General features: G+C 41.2%; 1 protein-coding gene across 2 annotated transcripts; it reads left to right on the top strand.

The window, feature by feature from the left end:
• Nucleotides 1-13,069: 13,069 nt before the first annotated feature.
• On the top strand, nt 13,070-22,850 carry qdpra (quinoid dihydropteridine reductase a). 2 transcript variants are annotated; one of them, XM_067519064.1, is made up of 7 exons: nt 13,070-13,230; nt 13,360-13,452; nt 14,433-14,529; nt 14,626-14,766; nt 17,152-17,294; nt 19,751-19,834; nt 21,927-22,850. In XM_067519064.1, exons 1-6 carry the CDS (start codon nt 13,147-13,149, stop codon nt 19,790-19,792), a joined length of 600 nt encoding a protein of 199 aa, XP_067375165.1. In that variant the 5' UTR covers nt 13,070-13,146; the 3' UTR covers nt 19,793-19,834; nt 21,927-22,850. The 2 variants fall into 2 exon arrangements, with proteins under 2 accessions (XP_067375165.1, XP_067375164.1); XM_067519063.1 differs by having other exon boundaries at nt 17,186-17,294.
• Nucleotides 22,851-23,275: the final 425 nt, after the last annotated feature.

Here is a 23,275-nt window from a genome sequence, read left to right on the forward strand (position 1 = left end):
ATCTCTGGTTGTAAGAAATTACCAACAGTGTGAAGCATGTAGGTGCAGATCGGAAAGAGATAAGCAGTAATATTTAATGCCCTTAGATTTATTTAAAATATAAGGGCATAATCTAAGTCTAACCTAAGTTTCTGAAATTTAGTTTGTGTATGTGATTCTATTAAACAACAGATTACGCCCATAATGTTCTGCATTATGTTCATGGTGCAGTGCAATTCTTCTGAATGTGCCGTGCGGCTAATGAGCAACCCAATCACGGTCCTACACTACGTCCATGATTTATATGCATGCCTGCATTCTGTCCATATTGTGATCAGATCTCATTATGCAAAGCAAGCGAACATGAAAAGCTCTTGCTCTGCAGCCTGAACCTTTTCGCTGCAAAGGGGTTTCATCTTTCACAGTTACAGACGTGACAATGAGGCCAGGAAGTAAACACCAGCCAAAAACAGCGTTTCACAGCTTCCTATGCTTGGTTGGGTGTACTTCATCTGTAACTGCATCCATCAGCGATGCCACAGTGGACTGACACACCCTGGAGGACACTTCTACATGGCGGCAAAAAAGGGGAGAAGTGTAGCCACTGGAGGTCAGCAAGAACTAGATTTCTCGGACCCTTTCAGCCTCTCTCAGAGCTGAACGACAAAGACATCGCACACCTGAAGCTCGTAATATCAAATGACCGCCCCTCCAAACCACACACATTATTGCTGTTTTGTGATAAATACGGGACTTCAAAATGGAGATGAGCCTACGCTGGCAAATGTTTTGGTCCTTCAGCCACAGGGGCACTGAAAAAAACTTCTACACCATTAGCTGTTTTGTGTAGATAATATTAGTGTGAGTGCATACATGTGCATGTAAGTATGAGTTTTATAAAATTAGAAACAATGTTCTGATATATTCTTTCAGTTCAGTTCATTTTGTTGACTTTATTATTGACGTCCAGATCAATTTTAATAATAGGGAAAATGGTCCAGTCAATATTTATTACTCAGTTTTTGTAGACTTGTTTTTATGAAGTCTTTGAATAAAACAACAACAAGGTTGTCTCAACGCTAGTAACAACTGGAAGCCGGTTGAAGCTATAGTTGAATTTACGACTCTTTCCAGGAAACGTCATGGGAGGAAATTTGGAAATGAACTGGAATTTCTGGATGGTGCAGTCATTTAAAGCAGGTGTGAACTCCATTTTCTTTTTCCTTTTATGCCAGTCAGTTGTTTCGGCAAGTGCCTAAAATCAGCAAGTGAAACCAGACTCCCCCAAATTCCTTTAGCCTGATTTATCATCTAAATTCATAAGCTCTGGTGCATTCTGGTGACTGATAGTGACTCATTTCCATAATTATTTTAAACCTCACCCAGTGAATAATAATACGATGAGTATTTCATTTTAGATTTGATTTTGTTATGCAGATAAAAGGGTAATGGAGATATTGAGTCAACGGGACTTTGCAGATGTGGAAATTAATAGATTTCTATTTAATTTCTATTTATTTATTTATTTTTTCTACATTTTCAGTTCATTCGCTTCACCAACTCAGTGGGTTGGGCTTAGGCTTGATAGGAGTAGTAAAAGTTGAAAAAACTGCATTAAAACTATATTGTTATTGACACTGCATCTCAAAATGTTTCTCGGCTTAAAAACAAGCCTGTGCACAGCCCACCTGGATCTGCAAAGCTGGTGGTATTTGGCAGTAAATGCCAAACCTCAGAGAGTTATCTTTTTACTGTTTCTGACTCTGAAGAGCACACCAAAACATAAATATACAATCTTGTATTATCCGTCAGAAAACCTGCGAGATAAGTTCCCTTTTTTATCTTTCGCTCGGTAAAATTCATATCACTGTTTATTTTCTCGTTGCACTTTCAGGCTTCTCCAACATTGTTCACGACACACAAGGTTTTTATTTACACCTTTACTTGCTTGTACTGTAAATGTCCCTGAGGCACGGAAACAGGATGATGTCGGAGACTCGGGACACTCCTCACTCTCTGTATCATCTGACAAACGCACCCTTCTCCAATTCGGCGCGCTGTTTTTAAGTTTCAAGAACTTTCCATCTCGGCCTCTGCGCTGCCTTTTACGATGACTGCTCAGCGCACCACCTTTTTTCGGCCTGCTTTATTCAGCTCCACCGACAGCCACCTGCAGGCTCTGATTTAAAAGTGGGAAAGATATCTACTTATCGCTCCCCAGTCCCTCTGTGTATTCTGCAGGGAAAGATCAGGTCGAAGCACAGATGCCAAACACCGTATTTGCATGTAAATAAACTTTTCCATGTGAGTTGAGTCACTGAAATGTTCAACCTTTGTTTCCAAATAGATTTTAAGATCTGTGGAAAATAAGAAGAATGTAGAAATATGCTAATCGTTCTTTTTTTTTTTTTTTTTTTTACAAAACTATTTGGCTCCAAGTGACTGAATGTGACTCAGAAACTTTGCTTTTATCATAACATTTTTAATTATGTCTTCTAAAAGCTTATGAGCCTTTCTAGTTTTGTTTTACATCTCAGTGCCTACTTCACCAATGAAGTGTAAAATCACCCCACTAACACATTTTAGGGAAGTTTATCTTTGAACAAACTTTAATTAAAGCAACCTTTTTTATTGCCTAATCGTTAGAAGTCGAATGAGCCTCATCAACCAAGATACAGTGTATTAGATGAAAAGCAAAGAATGAGGGGGATTTGCAGATAACAGTGGGCTTCCCCTTATGAAGCTGTGATGTGGTTTACACAAAAAAAGAATTAGAAGATGCAGGTGAGCAGAATAATAGGCAATGCTGTTATTTTTTGGGGGCTTAATTAATCATAACCACCATGTAGACAACAGAGAACAGCTGCTGGCACTTTTACAGTAAACTCTTCCCAGGCCTTTTCCATCTATGAGCCCAAAGTCCCTGGCACAGATGTATCAATCCCATTCTTGATTCTTCCCTCAACCCCATTTTGATTGTTTCCTCACACCCATGAAAGTAAGTCTTCAATAAGCACCTGCACAGATGCTGGTGATTCCCTGGGATTTTACGTCCAATCTCTCTCTAATCACAGCTTCACCCTCCTGTGAAACCTCTCTCCCAGCTTTCCCTGCCAGCCACCCAGCTACAGTATCACACTATCACTTTATTGCCTCTTCACGCTGATCTTAAGTCTTACTTGAGGCAAGCTACACTTTTATCCTACATCCGCCGCCAACATCTCCTCCATCTTCCTCTGTCTACCGCCAGATTAGCCTAGCTCCTCTTTTTTCCTCCCTACTCCTGCTCGCCAGTAGGCTTCTGACAGCAATATCGGTTTCATAATCCACTTTAGGGTGAGCTGTGAGATCTAAGACATTACACGCCTCAAGCTTCACTATCTAATGCTCTCTGTTTAGATCACCTGGCCCTCAATACACCGGCTTTTGTTTTCAGAGCTCACACTTTATCTACAGGCCACTGGGATGCTACAGGATGCCTTGCATTTCATCTGGATATTTAGTGTTTTGCCTCCCATTAGCCCTGTCTGCATATAGTTGCTCCTTTGCACAATCTCTGCATTATCTTTTCATTTGCATCTACATTAATCGGTATTGAAAGGAAAAGAGATAATAAAACGCATGTTTATGACCCACCAAACAGTGTTTTTGCAGGGGATGAGTGAAATGCTAAGAGCTTGGACTTGGAGTTTTATTTTTACCAAAGGCTAATGGGGACATCTAGTGTCGAATGAAGAAACAAAAAGGAAAGGTTTCTGTTATTTTTCCTTTTGACGAGACCAGACCCTCTCCTTTCAAATCACAGTTTCACCTAATGCTCTTCCTAAAGAAACAGGACGCGGCGATTGGAGCTAAGGAGGAACGTTTCAATTTGCTTAAAAGCAAAAGATCGGTCTCAGCCCTCTGCCACCAACTGGAAAATACAAAGTTGAAGATTAGTAGAGTGGAAAATTAATTTCAGTCTGTATCCTGCTTTAGATCATGATTTGGGACAAACACGGGTTAAAATGTGGTTCCAGATTAAGAAAGGTTTAGCACTGAGGATGCAGCTTTGATAAACTGCCTTTTTGGATGTGGGTTTGCATTTTCCAAATTCACATGGAATAAAAAGAAAAATAATCATCCTGCTGTACTTAATATGGATCACAGAATGTTTGTATTGGTTGTTTATTTGCGTCTTTGTAGTCATGTTTGCTTTTCCTTGGTGATGTGTGTCTCTTTTTCTGGTCATTTTGAGAATCTTTGTAGTTGAATTCAGTCTTTTTGTAGTCATGTTTGTCTCTTTGTGGTCAATTTGTCTCTCTGTGCAGTGTATTTGCATCTCTTTGTGGAGGATTTGCATCCCTTTAAAGTCAGTTTTCCGTCTCTGTGTGGTCGTCTTTTTGTGGCAATTTTGCATATCTCAAAAGACAATTTGCCTCTCGTGGGGTCTTTTTGTCGCTTTGTGGTCATTTTGGATCTCTTCAGGGTCATTTTCAAGAGAGACGTCCTCCTAGGCAGAGGCCTCCCATGTATAAAACTCTTGTTGTCTCTTTAACCCCCCCCTCCCCCCGCTCACTGCTTCTCCTGCTTTGATTAGCTCCCATTAAGACACTACTCCAAGCCACTCAGCTTCCCAACACATTTACAAGTCATAAAGTATTGCAATCAACAAACTTGCACCAGGCCAAAACTCTCCAGTTGCTCATTTGGAATTTGACACAATGACGCAGAGAATTCAAATAGAAACAAAGTGATGCTTGACACAGTTCGGGATGAGTGAAAAATGCTGCCAGTATTTATGTCTTAAAAGAATCCAAATCTGTGACAGAGATGCCCCTGGGAGGAGATGCAACTGTGTCCCCTGTCAACAGTGAGGGAATTGGTCCAAAGAGTTTGGCTGGAAGAAGAGAAGATGCCACAGCCAGAGAGCAAAATAACCAAAACCATTTGTTACCAGTACAGAGGGGCACTGCGGCTAACTGGTTTTAGATACGAGGCAAATGCGATGAATTGCATATCATCTTGGATCTGCTGTTATCAGAGACAGGAAGCAGAGTTTTCATTCTGGGAGACATTATTTCAGAGCAGAAGGAGATCAAATTCTGCAATGCAGAGAGTGAACAAGAACTTTTCGGTTCCAGGAAGCACATACATCTCGTTAAGAACTCTGTGACAAAAATATTCAGCTCATCCAAGATGGTTGTGAACTACAACAGCCCTCAGCTTTTGCAGTATATGACAAGTAAGTCTCTAAGATTTAGGGATTAGTGCTGTTCTGTTTTGGCTGTTTCTAACAACTTCACTTCACTTGCCTTTGTCTTTTATTATGTTTAATCTGTTTCATCAGTGCCAGAAGAATAAACTTTAATTGTTAGCTGTAAATACAGCAGAAGGTGACAGATTTGTGTTTTGAAGGTGTTCACATGTTTCGTACATGTCCCACCCACATGAGTCCTCACATGGACACATGGATGATGTGGATCATGTGCCAAGGCTTTCACTCAGCCTTTCACTGTCTCATGATCTCAATTCAAGGGACATTTTTAAAGTGACACAGCATTATCCACTATGATAAGAATGGTATTTATCCTTGTAATAGAGTGTTGCTGAACCTTTGCAAAGGAGATTTTAAAATTTAATACCAGAACAACTTAAACTGGTCCATCCATGCATGCATCCTTTAGCTATGCCTACTTATCCTATGGAGGGTTGGAGGGAAGTTGGAGCTGATCTCACTTGACACTTGGTGAGAAGCACAAATTAAAAACTTGCGCACTTTGAAATATCTTGAGTTGTTTGAATATGGATCTTTAATGTCGGAAAGTTATACTGCACGACAAAACTAAAGACGGCTTGACACATCAGTGATAAACTAATTAACACCTGTTGTTGGATCACTTGGCTTTTTCACAGCTGACATTTCGATTTGTCATAGCAGGAAAGAGAAGGTGTTACTAATAACATTATAGATGCTGTATTGTGAGTCATGACAGTGTGACTGTGAGCCAGCAAGCACAGCACCAGGACCCTGAAGCTGAATGACAAAAACATCTGTGCATGTATGCTAAACACAGAGCAGAGACGGGTAAATTGAATTTAAATAAGCATCCGGGATGATTTGGGGTGTGCAGACTCCTCTTTTGTGCACTTGCAGCAAATGACATTTTGAATCGAAGATCCTATTTAAGAACAGAAGCTTGAACTAATGCCTGCGCCATTCTGCTAACAGCTGTTCCTTTTTATACTGTATTGAGCAATAAACCTTCTCAAACCGTGCAAACAGCGAGTGAATCCTTTTTCTTTACAGCTCTTTGCAAAAACTTCTTACTAGCTGAGTAGATACGTTTGGTTCCATTCAAACAAATTTTTTTCCGTTGATCTCGTTGAGCATGTTGAAAGAAGAAAGTTTTTTTAGAAACACTGCAGTGCTTGTAGAGGATGGTGTACGTGTAGTTTGGCAGGTAATGTATGCATGAAAATATAAGCCACGGAATTTATATACAGTACATTTATATACAGTCTGAATTGCGTCTGAGGGCAGTGATGTGCTCCAACCTGCAGAGAATACCTTTAAATGTTACGGTGCTCAGCCTCCTGCAAATACAACAGTGATTATGTATTTTCATGGGTTATTTAAGGAGCAAATTTTAGTGTTAAATAACAAAGATAAATGCACATCATCATTAGTCACCAACAGAACAGGGCAGTGCAGTAATGACACAAACTTTAAAAAGTATTACGGGTAAAAGAACACTTACTGTGGTTTTTTTGTGAGGTGAGAAAGGTTAAAACAAACCAGCAGAGTGGAATAAAACCGAGCAATGAAACAGAAATTACTTTGTAAAAGTGAATATGTAGAGCAAACCTTTAGAAAAGGTTTAAAAGCCCGAGGTTCTTCGACAGCACTTTCTGAAAGTAAAGGTGGGCGTTTGATCCCCTTTGGCCTTTAAGTGAAGGTGTTTATTGTATTTACTTACTGGGGGGGTTCATGTTGTGAGATGTCAGATTAGCCACAAATTGCTAAGAGGGGTCAAAGATTTAAAAAAGGAAATGGCAGCAGAGTCTACATGGATTTTATTTTTCCTCAGATCACAGACTTCTAAAAGTGTGATGCTCCATGAGAAGTTAAAACAAAACGAAACCAACAAGAATACTGATGTAAAATTCATATTCATTTGTCCACAGTTATCCCACTTCACTCCGTGTTCGTGCTTTATAATAAACTATCGGCCACTAACGGTGGCTTTTGCGCTTTTATCAGCAGCAAAGATTTCTCCTGACCCTCCTCACTAGAATCGCTCAAGATGACATGCAACTGGGGTTTTTAAACTGATCTTAAAATTATCAGAGTATAGTTACTTCTCTCTGCTCTTTTCCATAGCGACTGTATACACAGCTTTATAGTATTATTTTGCTCACTGTATGGGTGTTATGGTTTGCACCCGCTCATATTGTTTCTGGGGAATTAAAAACCTATGCCTCACAGTCAGCCCAGTACCAATTAGCAAACTGTCAAAGCTTGTGAACATCCAGCTACAGTTCCGGATGTTACCCCAGAGAGTTACTGAAGACCAAAAACCAGAGCTGTAGGGGGAGTGAAAGTTGCCAGGTGGACAGAAACATTACTCCAAATTAATGTTAATGTGGGGGAAAAAAGAAGTTTTAATATTGACTATGTGTATAATTTACCAGTGTGTCTTACAGCTTATTTTCTCTGCTCTAACCGTCTTTATTTAGCCCCCACATGTGACCCTAATGTTTTGTACCTAGACCTAACCAGACCACTGTGTTTTCCCAGTTGTAGCCCGGCATTTTTGACTGTTTAGGGTGAAAACAGTGTTACACCATGTTGGTGACATTGTGAATAGCAGCATCTGCATTTCGGAGCATTTGGGGATTACATCAACAAACAGCTCCCTGTAAGAGGACGGAGACCGAAACCCTCCGTGGATGTGAAGGTTTACGCATGTGGATAAAAACTAGAGACTAAAGCAAGAGCTGAACCAACAGCTGTACGTCGTAGGCTAAACTGTATTCAAACTAACTGTCCACTGCTAAGAGAAAATGAACGACCCTCTTTTGTGCAGGGGTATTGTGAATTGTGTAATTCATACGTGTTCCAGCTCATACGTTTTGTTTTTGAACACAGGTGATGGAGCTACAGTCCGGCTTAGTGCAGTTCAATCCATGTCATTGCGAACCGGCAGCAGCAGGTTAAGGGGCCAACACTTCTCGCACAAAACCAGAGCAGTTCCGCTTCCTTCAGCATCACAGCGCTGGCAACGCTCACGCTGGAGGTTCAGAGACACTGTTTCACTCTGACCAAACAAATGTACCATGTATCCCATTGATTCACTTTATTACAGCAGTTTGATTAAACACAGTTGTTCAACGAGAAGTGGGAGAATAAGCCAAAATGTAGAACTCATTTTAATAAATATTTAAGAAAAAGTGTCTTGTTTGAATAATTTGATTACTACATCGTTATTATGTATTGTGTAATCATTCACAGACCCACTAGAGAATTTTTTTTACTACTAAAAATGTACACTCATGTTCTCTACGTCAGCATTTTGGAAAACACGTAATAACTTCTACTTCTATAGACATTTCTTTTGGTGCACATGGTGCCTAAGTATGTGTGTTAACGGACCTCAGGTACGTGAACAGCACACGTACATGGGAGGAGGTTGAAGTAGGGGATTATGCTGATTTATGCTAATTGCTTCAACCTTGACCGAGATCTGTCAACTTGACGAGAGTGTGTGCGGTAATGTGTGTCCTTAGAATCCTTACCAATTGCCCTTACGTACCATTACTTTCTTCGTGCCTATGGCTTTTCGGAAACGTTTCAATCTTAAGGTGCCACCTCTGGGCAGCCATCACTGCTCCAAAACCTCCGCTACTTTTCCAACAGCCCTTTCTCTTACTGCATCACTCATCACCGGTGTCCACTCCACGCCGCGAGATGCCGAGCTCCTGACAGACGCTCCACCTACGACCCAGATTGCTACAGTGTACTTCTAAATTTGAGTTCATCCACTGTCAGAAAGCTGCAGGACTTCTCATCCAGGTCCAAGCCAGACAGCAACTCATAATTATTGTGTGTTCTTTGGTATGTCACCCAGCTCTGGTGGAGATCTGGACTTGGTCAGCCTCACCGTCTCACATCGCACAAAAAACTCCTGCTCTAAATGAAAGGTGTGTGTGCATATTTGTGTGTTTCATATCTTTTCTACTGAAGACAGGGAGACAGGGGGGAAGGGAAAGCATAATACTTTTGTTTAGAACACTGGAAAAAGTATGTATTTGTCTGTCTCACACTTGCCTTTGTTGTGTGTACGTGTGTGTGGATGTCAAACTAGACAAACCAAGCATTTATTCCCTGTTGGAGACCTGTGTGTCATATCCAGGTGAATGTGACAGATCGGGGGCTTTACTACAGTGACAGGGGAAGCAAGGCCATCTTGTTTGTATTATTCATGAGAGCGGGGGATGTCTCATCGGCACGCTGCTTCGGCACAGGCAGATAGCACAGCAGCAAAATAATGGGAAGCTCGGTAGCTCGGTGCTGTGTCATCAGCATCACAGTCCTACAGCAGCATTTAATGCTCAGTGTATTAAAAGTTAATGCAGGGGAGAGGAACACACATTCATTAGTTTTTCAGCTTGCCTCACACGTTCCTGCTCACACTGTGCCAGGCAAAAAAACTAAGTCTTTTTTGTTGTTGCTCAGCACTATATATATTATTTTTTTAGTTTTTATGGTTTATATAGTCGGTTTTTACACCAACCGTAAGATAGGAGAATCTGAAATCGCTTCATTGTATATACAGTCATTTGCAGTGTAATAACTTTTTGTTGAATGAACCAGGTTCTAATAAAACCCCCAATGGTTCCTACAGTACACAAAGAGGGAAACACATAGAACAAACATCACTCAGTGGGTCGTTGTTTGAAAAACCGATTCTGTGCTGAACACATAAAGTAATTATGGTTTAATGAATTTCACGCATGGCTATTAAAGCCCCATTAATGTGATGGCCACTGGACAAGATATGCATCCGTTCAGTATCTTAACCACTCCTCCGGTTCAGGGTCATGGTGGCCTGGAACCCACCCCACACATTACACCAGGGTCTGACCTGGGCAGGTGTCAGGGCGGACACAGAGAAACATACACAGGCAGACAACCATTCACACCCACAGGCAATTTAGAGCCACCATTTAACCTAACATGCATGTATTTGGACTGTGGGAGGAAAGCGGAGTAGGGAGAGCATGTAAACTCCACATGGGAAGACCACAGTTGCCAGGTGGATTTGAACTGGCTTTCAGTGTATATTACAATGATGTCCAGTTCTTGTCCCCCATGTTTTCCCCCTCTGTGCCTACAGCCACACACCTGAAAAGCAATGTTCAAACCCTACATGTTTAAACTCCTGCTAAAAAGACTGGTTTCAGTTTTTAACAAGTTTTTTCTGACATTAACCATCAACTGAAGAATAATCCAGGAATTCCAGCCCTAAATCACTGAGTCAAAGGAGATGAATGTATGGCCAAACAGATATGCTTAACTTCAAAGGATTAAGGAATAAATTGGTTAGTGAATGGAGAAAAGCAAAGTCAGCCTCCTTCATGCCATTATGCTGGCTCACTTGTTTGGAAATATGAATAAATTAACCAGAAATTCAAAGGTGTAACGAAACTGAACAATAATGAAAAGGTCAGTACTGATAAAAAAAACGTTGCAATTTCTTGTCATCTGTCACATGATTTCAGTGGGAGATTCAACACTCATTCATTCATGTTGGTCAAAATGTGAGAAAATTGGTAAAATTATGAGTAAAATTAATAGTTAAAAAGATAAAGATACTGTATATTTGGTTTAGACACTTGCCTTACAAAAGAACACATTGCACACTTGGTAAATCAATCTATTAAAACTGGTGAGTTTCCACAAAGTCCTAAAACAGCTGTCGTGACCCCAGTTGACCCAAGTCTCAGGCACCTGATGAGGCATTTAAATATAGTTCCATTTCAATTGTATGAGTAAACTTTGTCTCTTAAAAAGCCGTGTTTAGCTTTACTGAAAAAAGAAAAAAGAAAAGTTTAAAATGTGATTAACATGCTGGGGATGATTTGCCACCAGATGATTAATGTGTATTTAATCTGACACTTGTGGTAAACTGTGGAAAGTGAGGTTGACACTGATTCATACATAAAATCATTTCAGCAAAGTGTGTGCAAATCCCAGCTTCAGCAGTTTTAATTGTTTTGCCAGCACCACTAATTATCTTATCATGAGCCCATGTACCTCTTCTGGCTTTGTGATGCAATCTCCTCGCAGGGTCTATGCAGCCATACTGCTGCTCCTGGGCGTGCACTGTGATGCATTATTTATGAATGCAGCCGTTTTCTTTCGTTCCATTTCCAAGTGGGCATACATTGTAGTATAGACTGTAATTTTGTGTATGCACAGGATGATGTAACTGTAAGTGTAATCTGAGTGCCACATACAGTAGTTGCACTTTAACACACGCCATGCTGCAGCACAAATGAAGAGCAACCGAGGTAAAAGTGGCCAATTACGGCGGGACAGACGGACACTTTGAATGCCTCCATCTGAAATGAGTTTGAGCTCTTCTACAAGGCTCTGAGCCATATCGTTAAAAAGATAGGAGGTGTTATTTTGGGCTTGCCAAGTGCCGGATTTAAATATAAACTGTTAATTATAGGAAATAAAGACAGAGAATATGACATTTTCTGCCTTTCAGTGAGGTAAAATACGCCACTGCAGGCAACTGCTTTTCATCCCCATAGACTGACTTTTCCACACTGACACACATTAATCTAAAATCAGTTTCTAAACAATGGTGCTGTGTGTTAGGGGTAATATAACAGTATTAATACTGTGAGTCAATATACTTATGGATAAAATGTTTTGCAAACCCTGTTGGGCCTTTGCAAATCAATAAAGATTTTCTGGAAATTTTGCATCGTGAATATGAAAGCTGCACAGACCAATATGACTGTGTGATGTTAAAGTTGTCACCGAGATTAAAAAACCTACACAGAACTGACTCTGGGGTTCCTCTCTCTAAGGTTTTTAGTGTCTTTCAACTACCTGTTTTAGTTTTTTTCAACATCATACGCATCACCACGGTCCTGAAATTGCTTCAGCTGCTTTGTCCTGGATTTGGGGCAAACAAGCAAAACAAAACAATCCCAGTGCACAGCAGGTTTTGGGATACATGCCAGATACTATAGTATTCGAGAAATCAATATTCAATGCTACAGGCCCCATCCTGACAGTAGACCCTCATAAAACACCACCCCCTGAGCAGGGACCTTTTTGGGACCAGTAGCCACAGAACAAAATTCAGATGCCTCTAATGAAAACACATGTAGAGGAACTAAGTTCCTCATAAGGTTCCTGGTCCTTATGAAAACAATCCTACAGCAACAACTTACCTGCCAAGTGACTTGAAATGTGTCAGTGTGCAGTAACTAGGAGAAATTAGTAAAAGTACAACTACTATTTATATGATTTAGTTTCTGAAAATAATACAGTAGTAACATCCAAGCAGCAAGTTCAAGGAATTTGATGTGGTCCAGTCTCAACAGAAAGCAGAGCAAAAGCTTCAACATCAAACAATAATAGTGAACATAATAATGATAAAATCATTAACACAACAGTTTTGCTGTCAGGATTCTACTGTGTGGTTTGGGCGGATTATGTCCATATGAACCTGATGAAACTATGAGGGTGCAAAGAAGCTAAATATACACATTGATATAAGTGAGAGCCACAAATTAAAGCAAACAGTATTTTGTGTGTATATCTGTGACAGACACAAAGTGTATAAAGATACGATGAACCTGGAACTTTTACGATCAACTCTATATATGTATTATATGCTTAAATAAAACCAATTATTATGTTGACATTAATTTGTACAATATCCTATTTTTAGGTATTGAGTGAAAGCATAAAACGCATGGCTCACCCTGTAATCTGGTTTTTTCCGACAGCCTGTGAACGCAGCATGCAGCCAACTTGTTGCACAACCAGAGGAACGCCTCCTCGTCCTCCTCCTCCTCCTCCGTGGGGGGGCGTGTCCTTAGTCTGCAGCTCAGCCTCAACTCAGTCGGTCAGTGCTGGCTGCAGATCGGAGTAGAAACATGGCTTCAAATCGGGTCATCGTGTACGGCGGAAGAGGCGCCCTGGGCTCCAAGTGTGTCCAGCATTTCAAGTCCAGAGGCTGGGTAAGTGCAGCGAGGGGGCCGCAGATCGAACCGCTCCGTAGCTCAGTTGACTCCATGTCTAACTGTTTCTCCGTGTGTGTGTGTGTGTGTGTGTGTGTGTGTGTGTGTGTGTGTGTGTGTCTTTAACAGTGGGTCGCCAGCATCGACATGGCTGCAAACGAGGACGCAAATGAAAACGTGATAGTGAAGACCAGTGAGTGTTTCACGGAGCAGGCGGGACAGGTGAGCTCCGCAGGACGGACGTCAACACGGTCACCTGTCCGGTGCTTTCCGGTGTCGTTAATTGAGCCCTGCAGAGCTAAAAGACCGCATAGAGAGGCTGCCCCCGCCACTAGCTAAAGTCTGACTCTCAGTTTGAACCCAGTTGCCGATATGATTTGTAATATGAATTTATTTTTCACACGTGGGTTATTTATTGTGCTAGCAAAAGGCTAAGCTAATGCTGCGTTTAAGTCACACAGAAAAATATGAGAAGAAGGTTCTTTAGCTCATGCAGAGCTGATAAGTTTCAACGCCTGTCATATGATTTTTATTATTATTATTGATAATCTGCTCAACATTTACATTATCTTATGTATGAAATGGCAAATAAGTCTCAAGGTGACGTCTCAGTCTCTTGTTTCATTCAGTGTGTTGTGAAACTAATCAGCTTACATGTCAAAAATAAACTAAAATTCTGTGCATCTTATTATTCTAACTGGTATTGCTCACTTGTCAACTGTTTTCATGCAAGTATGTTTTGTGACTAACTATGATCGGAGTATCACTTATTTCTCTGATTTAATTTAGCTGAAAGTGTCATGTCTGACATTTTAGTTTATTACTTTAAAATAAAGTGTGTATGACATTGATGATATGATCAAATTTTTTAGAGTATTTATAAATAACTTATAAAGTTGTATAAAGATTATAAAGGCAATAAGACATTTAGATATTATAAATTAGTTTTCTCTTTCCATCATGGGATCAAACATGTATTTATTTGAAAACGCTGTTACTTTAAAGTGGCCTGAGTCATTTCCCTGAATGTCCTCCTTTTGTTTGGTGACTTGAACGCTGCATGAAATCTGTATTCAAAATTTCCATCTGGCGTGTCGACTGACATATAGTTGTCATTTTACTGCCGTGCCTTTTTTGTGTGTGTGAGTGAGACCCCAGGGTTTATGAAATGTTGTTAGCAGTTATCTCTTGTTTGTCTGCAGGTGACGGCAGATGTGGCCCAGTTGTTAGGGGACCAGAAAGTGGATGCAATCTTGTGTGTGGCAGGAGGCTGGGCAGGAGGAAACTGTAGCTCCAAAGGTCAGAATTCAGCCTTTTGTGTGTTTTTACCATTAATTATCAGCCATATTTTATTATCTCTACTACAGGATTAAAAATCATCCACATCTTTTTCAGATTTTTACAAAAACTCTGATCTAATGTGGAAACAGAGTGTGTGGACGTCCACTATCTCCAGCCACCTCGCTTCTCTGCACTTGAAACCTGGCGGACTGTTGACTTTGGCTGGAGCGAAAGCAGGGCTCTCGGGCACTGGAGGTGAGGAGCTTATTTGTGTTTACCCTCCTCTCTGTGATGACCGGGTTTGCGTGAGTGTCACGTCAGGGATTCAGGCGGACTTTGACTTATAGAAGGCTACAATGTGCAAAGGTCTTTGTTTCCAAACCTGCCAGTTCAAATAATGTGGGTAACAGAAAGCTCTACAGGCCTATGACCAGGGAATTGACATGCTGATCAAAGCCACTGGGCATCTCATGGAGCTCACAACAGTGAGCAGGAAAGTGTCGATAAAATGGATTCCAGAAACAAAACAAGCAGAAATAGAGACTAGCTGATGGGACCATGACACGTGTGTTGTGTTCTAAAATGTAATGTCCTACTTTGTTTTATGTTAAAGACATAAAGAGAGTTTGTCTTTAGGTAAAAGAAGGTATCTTACAGTAGGATGCTGCAGGGATTATGTACTTTTCTAATGCAGAAGTGAGCATCTCCCTTCGAAAACCAATGGGAATGAATTTACAAAACTGTTGCGGTAAATAACGAGCAGATGAGGCTCAGTTTTCGGCATAAATCCATTTAATGTCTGAAGTCTCATTTAGACGCTTTTTTTTTTTTAAGATACGTAAAAGTGCGATATTTACTACACATTTTATGTTGCTGAATAGACAAAATTTCTCGACCCAGTGTTAACCACAGAATTCATTTTAGGTGTTAAACTAAAAAGCAATTTAAAAAAAAAAAAGCACATTAACTTCAGCTAATGGAAAAATGCTAAATGATTCTTAATTTCTACAGCTCTTTTGCTCTCGCCTAGTCTTCATATATTTAAATGGATTTGAGCTGAAACCATTAGCTGATGAATCAGTTCACTGTTTTCTGAAACGTTACTCTAAATCATATCTAAATCATGCCAGATTAATCAGTAAAGAAAATGTTTAATTACAGTCGTAATACCATGTGACTCCAGCCTTGTCTCACAGGCTTTGCTGTGGTACCATGTGATATCTCTCTCTCCCCCCCCTCATCTCCAAGCCAACCATGTGATGGGCTAAAATCCAATTCAATACAAACCCCTGGCTCAGCAGTCAGTGCAGAGCCCACATGCTCATTGGCCGCTGGCTTAGGAGGAGAATGACTCAGCAGTCGTGGCTGCACGCATACTGTCCACAGGGACTGAGTGCATTAAGTCCAACGAAACCGAACGAGGGACCTTATTCCTGTCACTCTCTTTGTGGCTGGGATTCCATTTTGCAGGACTGACTGCTTTAGGAGATGTGATTTAGGCAGAAAAGAGCAGTGAAAGCTTGTTTGTGTGCGGTGTAATTAAATATGAAATATAACAAACCGCATTTAGAAGTAGTCGTGTTCGTCCTTTCCCCTGTGTGCATTGATCAAAGCCAATAAGGATAAATGTAGATAATCTGTGCAGTGGAAACCGAAGAGTAGGACGACTGATTGCCTTGACTTTAATGGTTGTTGTTCGTCAAAGATTTATAAATGAAAACCGAGTTAAATGTGCTGTGTGAGTAGACCAGAGCGGTTACCTTGTGTTGAACCTGAAATGGAGGGTGTGTACGCAGTTTGTCTGAACCTCTTCACATGACTTGTGTCTTTTAAGAATCTGTGATTATCCTCCAGGATGTAGGAAAGATCGCAGGGAGCCTGTGGATGCAAACCCATGTAGCTCGAATTTAATCATCAGTTCCAGTAACCTGTCACCTGTGGACTTGTCAGCACACAAGTAGATGAGGATTAGAGATGACGGAGGCTCAGTTACGCCGGGTACTAATCACAACCATCAGCTGCTGATGCTCATTTGGGACATCATGTATGTCTCTGTCTCTTGTCCTGTCCTTGGGTCTGAAATTTCCAAACCGCCTTTATGCGGAGTGGGTTTGGATGCTGCTCACACAGAGTCTAGTCAACATGGTGCTTTCAGTTAACCATAAAACCCAAAACTTCCTCTTTTTTTTGGACAAACTTTTGCTCAAAGTAAAGCCGAAACAGTCTGGTGTGATGTTTAAACCTGCAGGCATAACTCGTGCTCCCTTTTGATTCACGCATGACACCACCCCTTGTTTCTATTGGTCAGTTCTTTGTTGCTCGGGGGGCAGATTCTCAGCATTCTTTTGAAAGCCAGTTTAGACGTTTGGTTACACACACATGTTTCCAGATTCTGAAGCCACAAACATTCCACTGTGTTATTAAAGGCAGGTTTGATGTACGAATTCAGTGCGAGAAGAACAGTCCAACTAGAAAAGAAGAGAACAAGCAGTTAGTTACTATCTTCATGTCGTAGGCGATTTGCACAGTGCGAAGACATCTGCAGCATTTTCGTCCTGCTGCTCTTCCGGTTTTAAAGGTGTTTCTCTACCAAGTTATTGTATAAGTTCATGTCTTTGCAAACGTTTTTTTTTTTCCCAGAACACTTAAAGAATGTCCCATCTCCAATCTATAGGCATGGTAGGCTATGGCATGGCCAAAGCTGCCGTCCACCAGCTGTGTCAGAGTCTTGCAGCAAAAAACAGCGGGTTGCCATCGGGGGCTGCTGCTGTGGCTGTCCTACCGTAAGTACACGCTCGCTCACGACACACACACACACACACACACACACACACACACACACATACACACACAAAACTACTAAAGTCTGACAGTGCTCCAGAGCCAGAACCGTGTTATGCGACAGATGGGACACAGGTAGGAGCTTAAATAAACTGTGAAGTTGGCTTCAAAGTAGATCTGTGAAGTTTGATTTTATGTATTTTTTCTGTATTAGGCATTTCTGTGGCGGCTGCAGCTCAGGGGGTAGAGCAGGTTGTTGACTAATCGCAGGGTTGGTGGGTTGATCAGTAGTTTCTCCAGCGCACATGTCCAAGTTGCTCCCGGTGGGCCAGGTGCAGGGCTCTGCACAGCAGCTTGGCCACCATAGCTATGTGACTCACAGGTCAGTCGCTTTGGATGAAAGATTCTGTCAAACAATTGTGAAGACACGTGTGGCCTCCAAAATCATTGCTCTTCAATTCATAGTTCATAAAACATCTTAGTCTTGATCTACAGGTTTCGCGATTATAGAATGACCAAAAAATAAATAAACTTCCGTAGCTGCATATTGTATTGTTATGATTTCTAAAACCACTCACAGCACATTGACAATGACATTTAAAGGTCCACTATGCTGTAATAAAGACATGACAGTGGTTTTCCCTTGGATGGATTATTCACTTATGCCTTAATAACATCTTTTCTACATTTAATTACTTTTGTTGCTAGAAAACAGAAGCAGGCCACGAATTTGATTTAAAAGATGAGTCAGACATGCAGAACCTCACTTAACATGCACATGGGTTCTGATTTCTTTCCAATTATAGCAACATAACACAGAGTTTCGACATTACGACAACAGCGGCACAACGTGTTCCGCACATTGATTTGGCATGTGTTTTACGCTGGATGCCCTACCCATTTTTGTCCGGGCTCGGGACCAGCACCAGGGTCACCCTAGGTAGCTGTGCGAGGCCAAACCTGGTGGGGTGGGATTCGAACACGCGGCCTACTGTATCCCCACCCAAGGCTCTACCACTGAGCCACCAGACCCCCTAGGAGAAAACGATCGATAAGACTTCCAATTCCGGCAGGTCTCTGGTTGCACACATGATCCGTTTCAGGTGAATGATGCCAACAGACACACACACAGGGCTTTGCATCACACGTTTCTGTGCTCGTGTATTGATTATTAAAACCAGTGGTTTTGCACAGTCATCGTGAGAAGACAGAAATGTGTTTCCAGGGGTGTTTCTTGCTCCTTCTCACTCTGTAGTTGTTTCTGTTCTCTGTCACATCTGTTCAGCATTAGCCCCATGACTTGCACTTATTTTACAGCGTCTCCCCCCCCCGTGCAGTTGCATTGTTATATGCCAGCACTATATTGCAGTATAGTGAATTCCTGATACAGAGGACGTTTAAGCAAGAGTTTTCATAGCACTTCATCTTAAAGCTTATTTTAATCATAAGTGAGTTCTTTTAGTTTACTTGTTTATTTATTGTGAAGTTTCAGTCCTTATCTGTAGGTGTTGTGTTTTATACGTTCACTTTTAGACAAAGCCCGGCGCACCAAATATGCAGTTAGCAGTTGATGTTTGCATTGTATCCATAGATACCAGAAAAGTGTCATTGGATGATTTTGATTCTGAAGAAAACTCAAAAACCTGATGAATCTCTGCAGTTACATTGTATTTTCTTCTGGATGTGATTTCTAATTGGCGTTATCAATGTTAATGTAAGATGTGCATTGTTAACAATTAGTTTGACCTTAGAAAGTCTTACTGAATCTGAAAATGTGTATGTCTTTGTGTTCAGATTTGACTCAGGTTGCCTCAGTCTAGCACAGAGAGTTTGATCCCACCCTAATTGCCTCAGCGTGGCCCACTTCCTGCTGCAGCAGCGACTGCTGGCAGCATTAATGATCAGACTGAGCTCCAATCACTAACTTCCTGTTGTTTTTGGACGCTCCCCATGCACCTGTCCTTTTCCCCTCGTGCAGTATCTTTGCTTCATGTCTCCCCCTTCACATATGCCCATCTTTTTAATTTTAAAATGTTTTTCTGTATTAAATGTTCTGTCCAAAGCACAAAAGACGGTTATTAAATCTCTGTATCTCCTTCTCCATCTCTCCCCCCTCTCATACTACTTGTGAACACTGGTCTTGTAGCTCATACACAATGAGAGTCTGTCATGGTAAATTCAGCATCTTGGTCAGAGCCGATATTACACAGGGACAATGCGTGTTAATATTAGCATGCTTGAACTAAAGGTGACACAAACGCTGTGCTGTGCTGCATTGCTAAATGATATTTGAGTCATGAATATGATAATTCCGCAAATGACTTTTTTATTTGTAATCCACACAGAGCCTGTGCTGCCTTTGTGCTATATGTGCTGCATTCTGCCAGCTCTCCTTCGTCTCTGCCTCACAGATTTGGCTACACACTAACCCTGATTGTCATCTGGTTTAATTTGGCAGCGTTACCTTGGACACGCCGATGAACAGGAAGTTCATGCCTAACGCAGATTTCAGTTCCTGGACGCCGCTGGAGTACATTGCAGAGTGAGTGCTCATCATATTGTTTTTCTTTCTCATTTAGTGGTTGTAGGGAGCATTTGGCAGGGGCAGCTGTAGCTCAGTTGGTAAGGCAGTCCATGTGATAAGGCACTGACCACAGGGTCAGCGGTTCGATCCCTGTTCCCGGCTATATGTCGTAGTGTCTGTGGGCAAGTAGGACACTGAACCCCTAACAGCCTATTTCCCTTCCCAGCTGTGCAGTGCAGGTCCAAGCCCGGTAAAAATAGGGGAGGGTTGCATTAGGAAGGGCATCCGGCGTAAAAACTGTGCTAAATGAACATGCGGACAATGATCCGCTGATCATTGGTGACCCTGAACTAACGGGATAAGCCGAAAGGACAAAAAAAAAAAAAAAGTGAGCATTTGGCAAATCTTTATTTACCAAAGGGCATCAATAGTGATTTGAAATATACAGCAAATATTGTATTATGGGTGTATTTAGTAAATAAATTCATTACGCAAAGATGAAATAACTTTATTGAGCACAGGCTGACTCAGATTTGTCACACAAGTCCATGTGGCTTTCAAGTGCATGTTTCACAAGTGGCCCCCTGCCCACAAGCATGTGGCAGATGGGGCCCGATTGAGGCAGGTGATTTGAATTTTCGCTCTGATTGTTGGTGCTAAAAGCTCTTTTGTTCTCAATGGCTGACACTTAAAACACACATTCACCACTCCTGCCTTAGATCCCACAAACAATTGCAGCCAAATACATTAAAATTACTCCAAATACCTGACAAAATGTTCAGCCAGGTATACACACGGATGTGAAATTAAACACACGTCGTTCAAAATCATTTGCTGTGTAATATAAGTTTTATTGGTCAAATTTTGTCATTAAAAAACAATCAGACCTTTTTCAAGACAGGTTCTAAAAATGTGGAGAAGTCCTAGCAATTGTGTCGTTTGTAGGTTCAGATTCTGTCCACTGCCAAATGAAATCATCTTTTGGATAATATCCAATTTCTATTTATGGCAAGTGTCTGTGTGTTTTGTAATTTGTCAGTGCCGCTGCTGATATGACACCAGTGCCACTAATAAAGACAAAACACCTTACCGTTTGAAGCAAACATCTTTATTTAATAACTGTACATGATTTCAGATTTGCAGCATAATCGAGACCGACGTCCCATGTGCACTGGCATTTCTCTGCTTCAGTTTAGCACTGTGGTAGATGAATGAGCATCCAAATGTTGACAGGATTATCTTGTCTTCATCAGCTAAAATGAATCAAAACCTCAATGTTGAAGAACTAAGCCTATATGAATAGAACGGGCTAAATCATGATTGGAATAAATAACAATAAAAATCTGACCAGGAATTCAGTCAGGGTTTAACATCTTTTAATGTTCAGGGTTATAGGCAGTTACCAAACGTTATGTAGCACTGAGTGTTGACCTGCTGTTGTAATGATGGCAGAAAATTATACAGTTTATCTTCATTTTATTCAGAGGAAATGGAGAGTAGTGGGTTTGTATAAACCTGAAACATTCTGGGTCTATTCAGATTATAACCATCAAAAGTGGACATATTAAAATCTAAATTGTGCATTTTGTAGATGTTGTAATACAAATCAGAAGAGGCTGTTAGTTCTATGTAGCTGCATACGCACCTATAGAGATCTGCCTACGTTATGTGTTACAGATGGATGACAAATTAAAACCTGAAACGTAAAAACGAGGTGCTCTGCATGACACAATTGAGTGCAGCATGTATACACTCCCTTGTTTAAAGGTGGATTCCAGAGATTTTGAAAAAGTAAAACCATCAAAACGAGTAATTTGCTACATTCGTGAGCGTTGGATAAGTGCATGTGTAGCGTAGCATCAGTAGCACAGTACATACTCTGACCTGATGGCTGAGGTCTGATCCAGGATCACAGTGCCCTCATCCACGCGGGACATGGCGTCACTAACGAATTTGAGTTTTAAAATCATTTGAATCATGCGTAATGGCTTTTGCACTCTCCAGATCTCAACCTCAATCTGACCAAAACACCAAAATGAGGGTTGTTACATCTTATATTGCTTTAATAAAATCACTAATGCCGCTTCTATTTTTAAACATTTCTCTCCAGAGTGTTTTTCAACTGGGCCACCGGCAAAGACCGGCCAGCTTCAGGAAGCCTGATGCAGCTGCTCACCTCCGGAGGCGAAACACAGGCTGTGGCCACTCAGTAGAGGACAGAGGGGAGCTGTGCAGACAGTGACAAGGGTTTGTAGCGAGGGAGAGATAAAAATGGATGGAAGTAGAGAGGGGGAGAGATGAGGAGATTGAGAAGCACGGAGATGGAGGAGGGGAAAAGGACGAGGAGGCTATAGTGAAGAAGAGTAAGAGATGGGATTGATGAAGAGAGGATAGGAGGCTGTAGCGGTGCAGGCGAGAGAGTGTGAAAGAGAGAAGCTGAATGAAATGAGCTGGAGAGGACTAGATGGGTTTGTTTGGGGGGGGGGACTTGCTTTGCAAACGTGGCATCACAGCACCATCTAGCTGTAGATCACTAGAATAACTCGCTGCAGCAGTCAATCGGACTGCGTTAAATCTTTACGGTAATTTGCTGTTGACGACATTGAAACACACATTTAGGGTTTTTACGGTAGTTAATGATGGAAGTCTTTACGATTTCATTCTTACAGTGTTGAATATTACTTAAGAACTGCATACCTACATTAGCTACAGTCATTTCCTGTAACATCTGTGCAAATCCACACGTGACAGTGTCTTACATTATGTGTCATTTGAGATCTGTAGACCTATTAGTTCGTACCGTTCAGAGATCCCCGCAGGTCCTCTGCCACCACTGAGCCTCAAAGATGAAGAAAGCCGCTGTCTCCTCTCAAACGGACAAAACGTGTTTAAAGTGGAGTGGCCTTATTTTATGTTTGTAGCTATCAAGTCCCAAGTGTCCTTGGTGTCCGTGGTTTGAGGAAGGTGCTGTTCCCGTTGTTGCTGTTGTTTGTTGTAACTGTGTCACATTCACAATAAAATGTGTAAAAGTAAATTACTGTTCAAAAATCATTCGTGAACTTCGAAACAGTAGTTGACAAAACACTTGAGGCCACAGGGTTCATTTACTGTAGTAACTGTTCTGACACTAACATCAGCTGTCACTCTATTTACATCAAGGTGCACATTATATACAATATGTGCAGCTACAATATGGAGCAAATATGGAATGAAAAAGTGTGCAGCACATTTTAACAATACCTCAATTTAACATGATTAATAACTGAAATTGTTCACATCTGTTTGTGTTAATACAAAGTCTGTAATGAAGTTAGCAGTAACAGTAGCATGTGGCACTGCAGTGAGTATTTCTGGCAGCAGGCTGGTGTGTGGGAGATCAGCCCACTATAGACTCAAGTGTCCATAAAAACGATGCTATGTCGTTCAGTTCAACAGTGTGAAGGTTTTCTACATAGCAAG

Source organism: Channa argus, chromosome 10, assembly GCF_033026475.1.
Source record: "Channa argus isolate prfri chromosome 10, Channa argus male v1.0, whole genome shotgun sequence".
Taxonomy (NCBI): Eukaryota; Metazoa; Chordata; class Actinopteri; order Anabantiformes; family Channidae; genus Channa; species Channa argus.